Below are 12465 nucleotides of genomic sequence, written 5' to 3'. Positions count from 1 at the left end.
ATCAAAGCGACAACACAAGCAAATCATTATAAGTGCTGCAATACAACGTTTCAAAGGTAGAAACTAGTATAATGATGTGTGACAGTAACAGGTTAAGTGCTAATGGACTAACAGTTTATATATATATATATATATATATATATATATATATAGAGAGTTCAGATGCAAAAACCTCTAAATGCCATCTGAAATTTTCATCTAAAATTAGGATTTTTATCAAGCTCCTATGCTTAGGTTGAGTCATTTTACTTCAATGGCAATGTGCAGGTCCTTTTCCAGGCTATTAAAGTGAAATAACTGAACATAAATATAGGAGCCTGAAAAAAAATCCTAATTTTAGATGCAAATTTCAGATGGCATTTAGAGGTTTTTGCATCTGAACTCTTCATATATATATATATATATATATATATATGTGTGTGTGTGTGTGTGTGTGTGTGTGTGTGTGTGTGTGTGTGTGTGCGTGTGTGTGTGTGTGTGTGTGTGTGTGGATAAATGCTAATGTAATGTCTGTATTTTGTTGCTGGGGACTGATAGAGACACTGTTATCCTTTTATAGTAATGTTTGTGTTACTATACCTTACATGCTTGACAGTAACCACAAGGACTGGTTAGCCATCTCACTCAGAGATTTGTTTATTATCCCTGTATTCCAGTGCACTCACCATGAGCATTTGGGTTAGCATGGATGTCACAGGCTGCTGAGAACTGAGGCTATATGGGCCATGTTTCCTCTCCACCGCCCCTGATCTGAACCATTGTTTGGATTTATTTATCCTCAGCCAGTCACCTAATACTGACAGAAAACATTGGCTGTAAAATGTCACTGCACCAGGAGACTATTCTTTAGTCTCTCTTACTGTGTCTATGTCTGAGTTGAAACACGAGCAATGACTGTGACTACGATTAAGATCCCTCTGGAGAAATCCAGTAAGTTGCAGGGACTGACAGGGATGAAGGGATCAAGGCTCTGGCAGTTATACTGGCAGTTTTCCAAGAAAAAAAAAAAAAATCACAGTAGAAGATTATTTTTGAAAGAAGCCTCTTGCACCAAGGCTGCATATTTTTGTTAAAATGATTGTTTTCTTTTTTAATAAATGGTTAGAGACTTGTAACCAGAAGGTTGTGTGTAGAACGACTACGGTTCCCTTGAACAAGGCACCAAAACACCCAGCTGCTCCCTGGGCCCACTGCTCCAGGTCTGTGTGTGTTCACTACTCACTACCGTGTGTTTGCACTTATGGGTTAAATGCAGAGCACAAATTCTAAGGATGGCACGTCTTTTTTCATTAATGGGGTGCACTAACTTTTTTCACAGTACTGTAGTAAGTGAGTAGTCTTTTAGCAGTTGCTTATATCCAAAACAACTTTATATTACACTCAGTTCTATCACCATATTTTGCAGGACAAGATCTTGACATCACTTCAAGTTCCTTGTCTGCTAATGAAAAGCTGCCAGCCGGCCAACTAATGCGATATTTTATTACTCTGACTCAGAAGATTTCAGGCTGTCACTGAAAGCTTTTGCAAGTTATTTTTGACTAATCCTTCCATAAGAAGCGTTCTGCGGTCATCCTGCTTGCAGAGTGTAATGACGACTTGGCAACATGCTGCTCGTTTAAAAGCCACATAAATGGACATTCCACTCATGATCAGAAAGTTACAGTCAATCTGCTCATCAGCTCTCTCTTAATGCCATTTATTCATCCGGCCTCATTCGTTAATTCTATCCTAATGTTACAGTTTGATATATTAGAATCAACCTAACGGTTCAATCAAACTCTCAGTGAGCGTTTTACATCCGTTTCTGCAGCTTATTTACATCAGAATGGACAATTATTGGACGGATGTGGCCGGAAAAGATAAAACTCATGGAAATTGAATTATGCAAAGCATTATGGTAATTACTCGGCTTTTAGTATAGCCACTAAAGGCCAAGGCCGAACAGATGATTTATGATGAGAAACCATTAACACTTTATTTGAGTTTTAAACGTGCCACTAGAGGGAGCAAGTTATGGGGTCGGGTCTTTGTGTGGATGTAGTGCATGCTCATGGGAGGTCATTTGAGAAGCAGATATTGGGCCCTGATGTTGATTATCATGCAGAGCTTATTATTTATTGATTAGCTGTGTAGACAACACACTGTTTGACACGGAAACACAGCAGAGTTTGTAAATGCCACACACAAACTGATTGGGGATTTGTACGGTCAATTTGTTACTGCTAGATTGTGTGCGTCCTTACTGTAGCACAATAGAGAGCTGTCATTTTTTTAATATTCAGAGAACCATTTTGGCTGTTAGATGTTAGGGGGCCAGAGGGAGAAGCTAAAAGGCTCTGCTGGTGCATAATCAATCACAAACTGAATACATGTGTTTGCTTCTCGTTTTTTCTCCCTCTGTGATTTGTTTAGATTTTTCTATTAGTGGGTTGTAAAGTCAAGTGTCATTTGATGCTGCTGTGAAAGCATCAAACAGCCCAATCTGAGCGCTGAAATCACCAGACACTCCTCTTCCATTCTAGTCCATTTCAGTATGCTCCTTGAACATCAATATTTCAGACAATACACAGACAGAGTGGAAGGATTTTGATGTAAAAGATAATTGTGCACCATTTTTGTCTTCTTTATGCATAACTAAGGTTATATTTCAATTCAGAATAAAATGGCATTCAGTCAGTGTTGCACTGGATTTGATTTTATTCATCTTATCCATTTTAAAGTGGGCAGAAAGTACAAGGATTAAAGGTTGTTGTAGATACCTAGTCTAAAAGGGATGTTATTTCAGAGACATAGCAAGTTACTAAAAAATATTGCAAAGGCAATAACATTTTTAAATTTGAAGTACTTATTCAAGCAATGCCACATTAAATTGTGACAGAGCAAAAACATTTATAATGTTGCAAAATATTTCAATTTCAAATAGATGCTTTTCTTTGGAGCTTTCAATTAAACAAATCCATTTTTTATATAAACCCTGAAAAGCCACGGATCATGGTTTCCACAAAAATATCAAGCAGCACATCTGTTTCCATCTTTGATAACAATAAGAAATATTTATTGAGCACTGAAACAGCTCATTAGAATGATTCCTGGAGGATCATGTGACACTGAAGCTTGGGGTAAAGGCTGATGAAAATCCAGCTTTACAGGAATACATTACTTTTTAAAATTGTTATTTTAAGTTTTATAATATAATATTAATATACTTTGAATAATATTTACAATATTTCACAGTATTACAGTTTCACTGTATTTCTAGTCAAAAAAGGTAGACTTGGAGAGCATAAGAGACATCTTTCAAAAATATTTCACAATTTTCCAGACTACAGCTTTGGAAAAGCAGTGCAATTCTTTAAAACAATTAAATATGAAAATTAATAATCAAATAATTGTCATTTGAAAGCATCCTTCTGCAAGTTCAACAAAGCTCTATAATGTTTTGGAAAGAATAGTCTATATTGCATAACATAAGACTTGTTTTCATAAAATACACATCTTGAAACTCATTTTTAGGTATAGCTCTTAGTTAGTGTGGTTTGTGCTTAAAACCAGAATTTTGAGTTTTTACAAATTTTGAATGGCATGTGGAACAAATGCAATCCAGTATTTATTTTCTGAAAACAAAATACATTTTCTGCTTCTCAAGTACATTTGTATTGTTTTAAATCATTTTGTTAACTTTGCAGTGTACTGTTGAATCTTCCACACTGTGCAGCATAAACTCACTGGATGAAGTTTTCTAAAGTGTGATAAGGAACAGAATCATAGAGGAGTGATAGCTGATAAGTGGCCATATCTTATAATGTCATTTGCCCGCAAATAGAGGTTATTGGTGTTGGAGTCTCAACACATCTGAGAGAGTGTGTGATCCACCACTGCTCATTCAAAGCTCAAAGAGATCAATGCGGAGCCAATGGTGAGGCTGTGGCTTTTGGTTTGATCCCCATTCTCCACTCTCTAACCTTTTGTTTCATACCACCATTTCCTTTTCTTTCTCTCCATCTAACCTTCATCCAGCTATCTGGCTCCTCAGCTGTAACCTTGCTGCTGGTGATTGCTTCTCACTAGATTAAAGGTGCAAATTGCAGCCCTGTAGTTTTATTGGTTTTGATCTCTGGCTTCTGAATATTGATAGAGCACTGGTGGCTCAGAATCTCATTCACTGACTTTTACACGTCTCATTTCTGTTTGTACAACCTTATTACAGCTGGCTTTCTCCAATATATCACTCCTGATCTGTTCAGGTCAAATGATGTCTGGATATCCTGTGGTCTGCTGCTTTTCTGGCCCATTCTGTGTTCCTTACGAGACCTTCAATAAACAAGTCTGATGAATTTCTCATTAAAGGAACTGCTGAGACATTTGCTTAAGGAACAGGGCTACACTGGTTGCAAGCTTTTTCAGCTATTTAAAGCGCAGAATGGCAATGACACATGCAATGTTAATGTATGAAAAAATATTCACTATGTTTTTTAATGTATTTATTTATGAAGTATTTAACATTTATTACAAAAATACAAAAAGTAACTACTTTACTTTTTCTTGCTTTTTTGTGCATACTGTTTTTTGCATACTTTATAATATAGAAGTATTTGATTTCAGATGCAATGTATATTTGAAGGGTCAGATGCAATGCATATTTGAAGGGTAGTGTAATTCTTTATAACAATTAACTATTAAATCATTAATAGTCAGATCATTCTAATTTGCATAAATCCTTCTGCAAGCCCAACCAAAGTCTAATGTTTTACAAAGAACAGTTTTTTTTTGTCAGTATTGCAGTCATTCAAGGCATTTTTTCAAAGAATATACATCTTGAAACTCAATTTTAGGTCTGTATTATCTGTATTCAGTAATTTTTTATCCAGTGATTTAATTTTGTCAAACTGATTTAAAGCAAGGCAATTTTCATGAAATATCTTTTTTTTTTTGTTTTTTTTTTAACCCTCCTGTTAACCTGCTACTTGTCCTTTAGGAATGCTATTGCACACTGGATACCTGAGGAATTCACTTTAGCTCTTGTTTCATAGGTGTTAACTTGTAACCTGTTGGTACTGGATATCTTATTTGTTGATAAAGCTTCCCCAAGAACAAGTTCTTATCATCTCACTCCGCATCTCCCTTGCCTCATGCTGTCTGTCAGACACTGGAGCGTGTGCACAAGTCAGACCAGCTTTGTGTCTGCTCATATAAATTTTATGTGGAGTGTTTTTTTTTTTCTGCTTGTGACTACTGGAGCTTTTGCTGAAAGAAGGGAAGAAATTTGGTCATTATTTTTGGTCTCGCCAAGCTTGTTTTGACAAGATGCATGGAGAACATTTACCTGTTTACCTCTGCATATGTTTGTTCATTGTAACATATTACTGAAATGCTTGTCCACTTATTTCTCAGTAACTTATATGACCTTTCTTGCTAATGACAGAGCTGAATTAACACTGGTGATGCCTTCTAATTTGAATCCCTTAATTGAGTGCTTCTCTTGACCGTCCTTTCACCTGTCCATGCCATTTTTTTCCGCACTGTGTAACCGCTCAACGTTTGACATTATTCTCCTAGCTTTGGTCAAATCCATAGTTCTCCAGAGTGTCACAACATGCCCAAAACGCTTGAGGTAGCTGTTAGCTGGAGCGGTATTCTATTAGTCGCACAAAGAGGGCGCCTTGAGGGAACGGTAAAGGGGAATGATTTCACAATAGCAGTGCCGGCCCCCTATAATGTTCCATTAGAGAATAAATGGCCCTTGTACATTGTTGGCGGCCTTAAGTTCTAGACTGGGCTTGCGTCTAATATTGTGTATTAAAGTCTACCTAGAATGTCAGTGTGAGGAGTTCTTTATTTCTGTTGCTATATATATATATATATATATATATATATATATATATATATATATACATTTGAAGAGTATTTGTGCTTTAGCCATGAGATATAGATTCTCTCTATTTGTATATTATGAAGACTACTCCAATTGGCTTGTTACATTATGGACTAAATAGTACAAACTATGCCCCCCCCCCCCCAAAAAAAAAAAAAAAAACACACAAGAAAGACAAGCACAAGAACACCTGCAAATAATTGATGTTACCTTAGAGGAACAAATTTGAAAATGTAACCTTTATGAAAGAGAGTGCAAAAACCATGAAAATTACTTTTTTTATTTTTCAGTTTACAGGGCTGTTTCAGAAACACCAATACTAGATGAGGACTCTTTAACTTGAAATGACCCCAGTCATCCAGTCCCAGCTGGAAGAGAAAGCACACCTGGGGTTTATCTGACTGTGTTGCCCAGCATGCAGAGGAGTATCCAGAAATACAGGGACGACCATGATGCCTTCCTGCTCCTGGTCTCGCACGGGGCTCTGGGGAGCTTCAATCCTTGGGAAATAGCAGACAGGTTTGAATCTAATAAATACATTATAAATAAAACATCTCAATCAACACTGAACTTTGGGCTGAATTTATTAGATAACAAATAATAGAAAATCACATTACCATACATTTATTTTTAATCATGATAATATGTTAAGTAAAGTCTTTGACATTGCTACAGAAGTTGAAATTATGCAAATTAAACATTTCTCTTTCTTTGTGTGTTCAGTTAGCAAGCTAACAGCTTAGCCTAGATTAACCAATATATTTCAGAAGCTTATATGGTTAAATTACACATTCTCCTTTGATTTATTTAGCCTTCAAAAGAAACTTTCAGTTTTGTAGTCTTGCTTATCTCTTAAGTGATATCACGTATAAGCATTTATATTTCCAAAGCTAAAATGGTTTAATCAAATATTTCCTTTTCTTATTTGTTTTCAGTTAGTTATCTGTTAGCAAAGCTTAACAGACTAACTTACTAGCATAGCATAGCATAATGTTAGCTGGATGAGAATAGCTCTCTAGATTAGCTTTAATAAAACATTAAGATAACATTTTTTTTAATTAGGAATCAAGGAAGGGGGATTCTGCAGCAGAAAATAACAACCCAGGCTAATAATAAAAAACTACCTATACAAATAGTTCACTGCAGTTTCCATCTGAAGTGAACACTAGTGGGAGTGAAGCAATAACAACTTTATTCCTTTTCACACAAATTATTTTTACAAGGGCAGGTTATTAAAGACTTTTTGTGTGTTAACTAGCACAATACTATATTATGATCTCAAAATGCTTTTACCATAGTGCATGATTGTTAAACGAATACATTTTTAAATTTGCAACACACAACCAGTGTTATAGTTTTTTGATGTAGTAAACTTGCTCAGTAGCGCACCTAGTAGAGCATTTTTTTTTTGATAAAGTGCATAAGCACCACTCATCGGACATTTTACTTTAAAGGTATTGCGAAAATGTCCAAGACATATTGTAAAATAATTTTGCATAAATGACACCTCTGGCAGAGACTTGGATTGGAAAAAGAATTTTCATAACTTTTTGTTTATTTCATCACCAGATTTACCCATTTAGATCTTGATGTTAAAGAAGTAACTACATTAAACTGAACTATGTTTGTACTGAAGCTGCAGTGCACATGCGGCACATAGACATAAAGGCACATCTAACATAAATTGGCTTTTATTCATGACTGATATCTACAATTTCCTCACATATTTCATTATTTTGTTTATGCTCAGGACACATAATCTGGATTTATAAACGCTAAAAGCTCAGCTCTTCTATTTGCACCCAGAGCAACAGCAGATTAGTCAAAAGCCCCAGTGCATTTCACCCAGTGACACAGCTAGAAGGAGTTGAGATTGTTTACAGCCTCATGGCTATAATGAGCCTCGCACACGATGTCATTTTAAATGTAAATATTAGATCTGTTTTTTGGTGGATGCTAATGTAGAGCGTGCTCCCGTGCATATGAGTGTCTTTGTTGTTCCGCTAGTGCTCCTGCACGCCCACCCTGCCATTAGCATACTTAACAGAATTTTTAAGTTGGCGCAATGCGGTGGATATTTATCAAGTCCTACTAGTCCACAGAGAGAACACTTTTAACAATGGTGGGAAGACAAACACAAAAACTATTCTAATATGATCCTAGTGCTTACGTCTCATCTGTCAGACTTGATCCTCGTGGCATGGGCTGTGTGGGTGGTGAGAAGAATTGTTGCAGAAAATCATTTATGGAAAGGAGAAAGCGAGGAATCAAAAGTGAAAATGTTTTTCTGTGTGCAACAGCTTGAAAAAAGTTATTGCATGGATATAAAAAGAAGTTGAGGATTTTTTTAAATTTTATTATTATTTTTGGAGGTCAGTGTAGCACCGCAGAGACTCTGAATGGTTATTATTCTAGATAAATAGAGAAGATGGGAAATGTCACGGCAATTAGTGTTGCTGCTGGGATTGTGTGCGGGCACTTGTCAGTCTACATTGCATTGTGGGTAATAAGAGCCTTCAAGGCAGTGAAGGCCTTGAGTGAGCACAGACTGACCGGGCTCTCTGGGTAGGTTTAAAAGCCTAAAAGAAAAGATTTAGATGATCTCATCACTCCCCTAAAGAGATAGAAAGAACACAAACTGTGTTATTTTTGTCTTTATATACCATTATAGTATTTATTAAAATCTTGAATCATTATTTTAGTTGATGTAATTTTGTTATGTGCTTTTATTATTATTTTTTTTTGTATATTTCTATATAGCTTTAAAGCTGTGATGAAACAGAAGTAGCAATAGATCTTTTCTTCCATATGTCACTTTATACCTGATGTCCAGTGACATTTTTTATCAGAAGATAAAAAAAGAAAAATAATGAAACATATTCAGTATTCTCAGATGAATTGTTCACAATAAAATCTGTAACATGCATTAGAATATAAATGTAAAAGAAAAAAAACGGTGATTTTTCATTCTTTCTTAAATAAGTTCAATTACTAAAACTGAAATAATAAACTAAAACTAAAAAAACATTTATTTCCATTAGTTCCCAAGGCAATATTTTGAATTCTCCTAGGGATAATCCACCTCAAACTGAAAATTTTGTCATTGATCACTAACCTCCATTTTGTTACAAACCCGTAAAAGCTTCATTCATCTGGGAACACAATTTAAGATATTTTGAATGAAAACCGGGAGGCTTGTGACTGTCCCATTGACTACCAAGTAAAATACACTGTTAAGGTCCAGAAAAGTATGAAAGATGTCGTCAGAATAGTACATCTGCCATCAGTGGTTCAACATTAACGTTATGAAGCGATGAGAATAGTTTTTGTATAAGAAGAAAAAAAAATAAAGACTTTATTCAACAAGTGGTCTCCTCTGTTTCTCCCCACATCACTGTAGCGCCATTTTGGAAAAAACCTGCTGAACACAAACTGCGTACGCTTTTCAGCTGCGACACAAATTCAAAAAGTATTCTCGTCACTTCATAACGTTACGGCTAAACCAGTGATGGCAGATTGACTGTTCTGATGATGCTTTTCATACTTTTTTGGACCTTGACAGTGTTATTTAATTGGCAGTCAATGGGACAGTCACAAGCCTCCCGGTTTTCATTCAAAATATCTTGAATTGTGTTCCGAAGACGAACAAAGCTTTTACGGGTTAGGAACAACATGGTGATTAATGACAAAATTGTCATTTTGGGGTGGAATATCCCTTTAAGTTTATTTAATGTGATTTAAGCTTTATTTCTATATAAATAAAAAAAACAGATATTTTTAATAGTTTGTTTTAGTTAACATTAACAATACTAACACAAAAATATACTCAACATTTTCTTTTCTCTCTCTGAATGAGTCATTTATAATGACTAAGGAATAGTTCCATATTTTTGGGTCAACTATCCCTTTAATGTAAAATGATCAGTAAGTGCCGTGTAACTGTAACTCTCTTTTCCCCTTGTTTCCTGCAGTCTGGCTGATGAGCCAATGGCTGAGGCTCTGGCTGATGTGGCGGCAGAGTTCCAGGATGTTTGCGAAGAGTATGCGGAAGCTGTTTTCACTCCAGAGTTCCTCCAGTTCGTCCAGTCTCCCACCACACCAATATCATAGAGACTTCTTATAAACAACTTAGAAGCAATGATATTTTGATATGTTTTTGGAACTGAACTTGCTCATATCCAGATTCATAGTTTTGTACGTTTTACCATGAATTACGTTTAAATATTGGACTTTACAATCATTGAATCGAACCTGCTAGTTAGAGCTCGGTTTATACTCAAGATGGGCATTTCTGTTGTAATGTAACCTCAGTGGGCGGTCTGACTTTTAAATGCTAACAGATGCTTTTTAGCACACGGCTAACAAATGTCACATCAGTGTGCCATAATCCATTCAACCTTCTTTGTGCATTAGTCAATGCATTAGTTGAGTTCTGTGGTTGCTATTCAGCAGAGACAAAAGCCTTAAAAGAACCTCTAAATTATTAATGCATTGCAAATGATAAGATTTGTGCTGTTTTCTATAAATACCTCACACTAGAGGATCACCACGCTCGCTTCATCTCGAATAAGAATTAGGGAATGCAGTAATGCTGTCCACGTCAGAACAAAAACTTGTTACATTGTGGACTGTTTTTATACACTCTAAAACATATGTTTTGGTTTCTCTGTGTTAATTGTCTTTAAGCTCACTATAAGCATCCATATGTTGCCAGGTGTGATTGGACAGGTGAGGTATATTTAGAGTATATGTATAGTTTATATGTCAGAGCCTGAGGGGAAAATAGCCTCCAGATGGGTCCAGATGTTGTGCTTGTATGCTGGGAATATAATTGAACAGGACAACCAGGGCCTAAGCACTATAGGATTCACAAGCATTCTTACCGGGTCTGTGTGTTGAAATATACATGCCTACAGCTCTTATATAAGGAAGTAAAGCTATAATAATCAGAAAGTGAAAGCTTTATATGGCTTTAAATTGGTTGTCCCTTTTAGTGCTTATGCAGTGCACAGATTTTAGGGCATGTTTCTTAACCTGTCAAGTTGTAGTTTAAACCACCAGATGTGAGTCACTGGTTTCTTCCCAGTGTTCAGCAACCTACTTATTTGAGAAAAATGCCAAAAGCAAACTAACAGCACAAGTTACTGCATTTGCCATCGTATTCTAGGCTTCGTGCCATGAACTATTATGAATGCTGTGACGGGAATAATGTAGTCACCAATTTGGCATGAACTTGTTCTTGGTTGTGTTTTTATTGCTGGTGAAAGATACCTGTTGATTTTGTATTGTATTTATAATCATGATTTAATTCAGGCATCTCCCTTGCCTTGGCATATTTTACTCCGTGCCCATGGATTAAATTTTTTTTAATGAAAAAGTTAACTTAATATTATCCATTTTTTCCTGCATCCAGCTGGTACAATCAATGTTATCTATATTTCTGCTTGTCTGACCTGCAGGCTGTTCTGCTGCTGCTTTTACAAGAAACACAATGCAGTGTTTGGAGTCTGAATTGTTTTGTCATTTGGGTTTCCTGGCTGCTACAAATAGGTCAAGTCCCTAAAGGAGTTAAGTAATGCAACATAGGCAGTTCCCGAGAATTAAAGAACTCTAGGCTTCACCTCTATAAACAGTCATTTAGAACTACTCGAGAACAGTTATTTGGGATAGGCCTACCTGATGTGCAGCAACTGAGAGTGATTTGGTTTTTCACATTGCAACATAGAACACTTTTTCATGAAGACAATGAGATGTTAAACGTTTATGGAAAATGCAAATTTTTTGGCCTTGATTTTGTCATTTTGTCTTTGAATTATTGTTTGACAGCTACCACGAGAATCATATTTTATAGTCTTTACAACCCAACATTAATCAGCTGAACTGCTGTAGGATTTACTGTGATGTGATGGAGTATTTAAAAGCCAGAGGATGAATCTTGATATGATGATTTATGAAGAAGGTAACATTTTGCACAGTCATCTTACCATAGGACAACAGTTAGGCTATATACTGACATTGGCAGAGTGAAGATATATTTCTGTTTTCAACTGCACAATGCCTTATATATATATATATATATATATATAACAGAACTTTTATAACTACGTATGTCAGAATTTTTTTTTTTTTTTTTTTTTTTGATAGGACAAACATTCTCCATAATATAGCCTAACAGGGTGGAACTTTAAGGGTGGGACAAGCAGGATAACATTTCAAAAACTAAAAAAATAGGAGTGTGAGTTGAAGCCTACCTCAGTTTGTACAGTTAAATTCCAGTGGGATAAATAAATTGTCACATTATTTTTTTATATTTTCACATGATCATATACATGATTAGAGGCAGTTTAGCCTAGTCTATAACATAATTAAAAATTTTTTTGAGTTTTTTAGGATTTTATGGTTTATATTTCTTGTGGAAGTTGATAAATTTTCACTGAAGACATAACAACATTTCATGCATATATCATTGAAAAGGTGTGTAAAATATAAAATAGTATTTAAAATTTCTATTGTCCCTTTTTAAGTGATAAAGAAATATACAATATACAGTTAAATATACAATTTAAGCCATATCTTATAAATATGTGACT

General features: G+C 35.5%; 1 protein-coding gene across 1 annotated transcript; it reads left to right on the top strand.

Annotated features, from left to right (window-relative positions):
* Nucleotides 1–6205: 6205 nt before the first annotated feature.
* On the top strand, nt 6206–10052 carry LOC113058998 (protein moonraker-like). The gene is made up of 2 exons (XM_026227236.1): nt 6206–6394; nt 9847–10052. Exons 1-2 carry the CDS (start codon nt 6291–6293, stop codon nt 9983–9985), a joined length of 243 nt encoding a protein of 80 aa, XP_026083021.1. The 5' UTR covers nt 6206–6290; the 3' UTR covers nt 9986–10052.
* Nucleotides 10053–12465: the final 2413 nt, after the last annotated feature.

Source organism: Carassius auratus, chromosome 40 (assembly GCF_003368295.1).
Source record: "Carassius auratus strain Wakin chromosome 40, ASM336829v1, whole genome shotgun sequence".
Lineage (NCBI taxonomy): Eukaryota > Metazoa > Chordata > Actinopteri > Cypriniformes > Cyprinidae > Carassius > Carassius auratus.
This window is presented reverse-complemented; position numbering and strand designations above follow the sequence as displayed.

Bases quoted from the DNA above. Each gene is read 5' to 3' on its own strand.
- LOC113058998 (XM_026227236.1), top strand. From the start codon at position 6,291: ATGCAGAGGAGTATCCAGAAATACAGGGACGACCATGATGCCTTCCTG. The intron at 6,395-9,846 runs GTTTGAATCTAA...TGTTTCCTGCAG, and splicing joins CCTTGGGAAATAGCAGACAG to TCTGGCTGATGAGCCAATGG.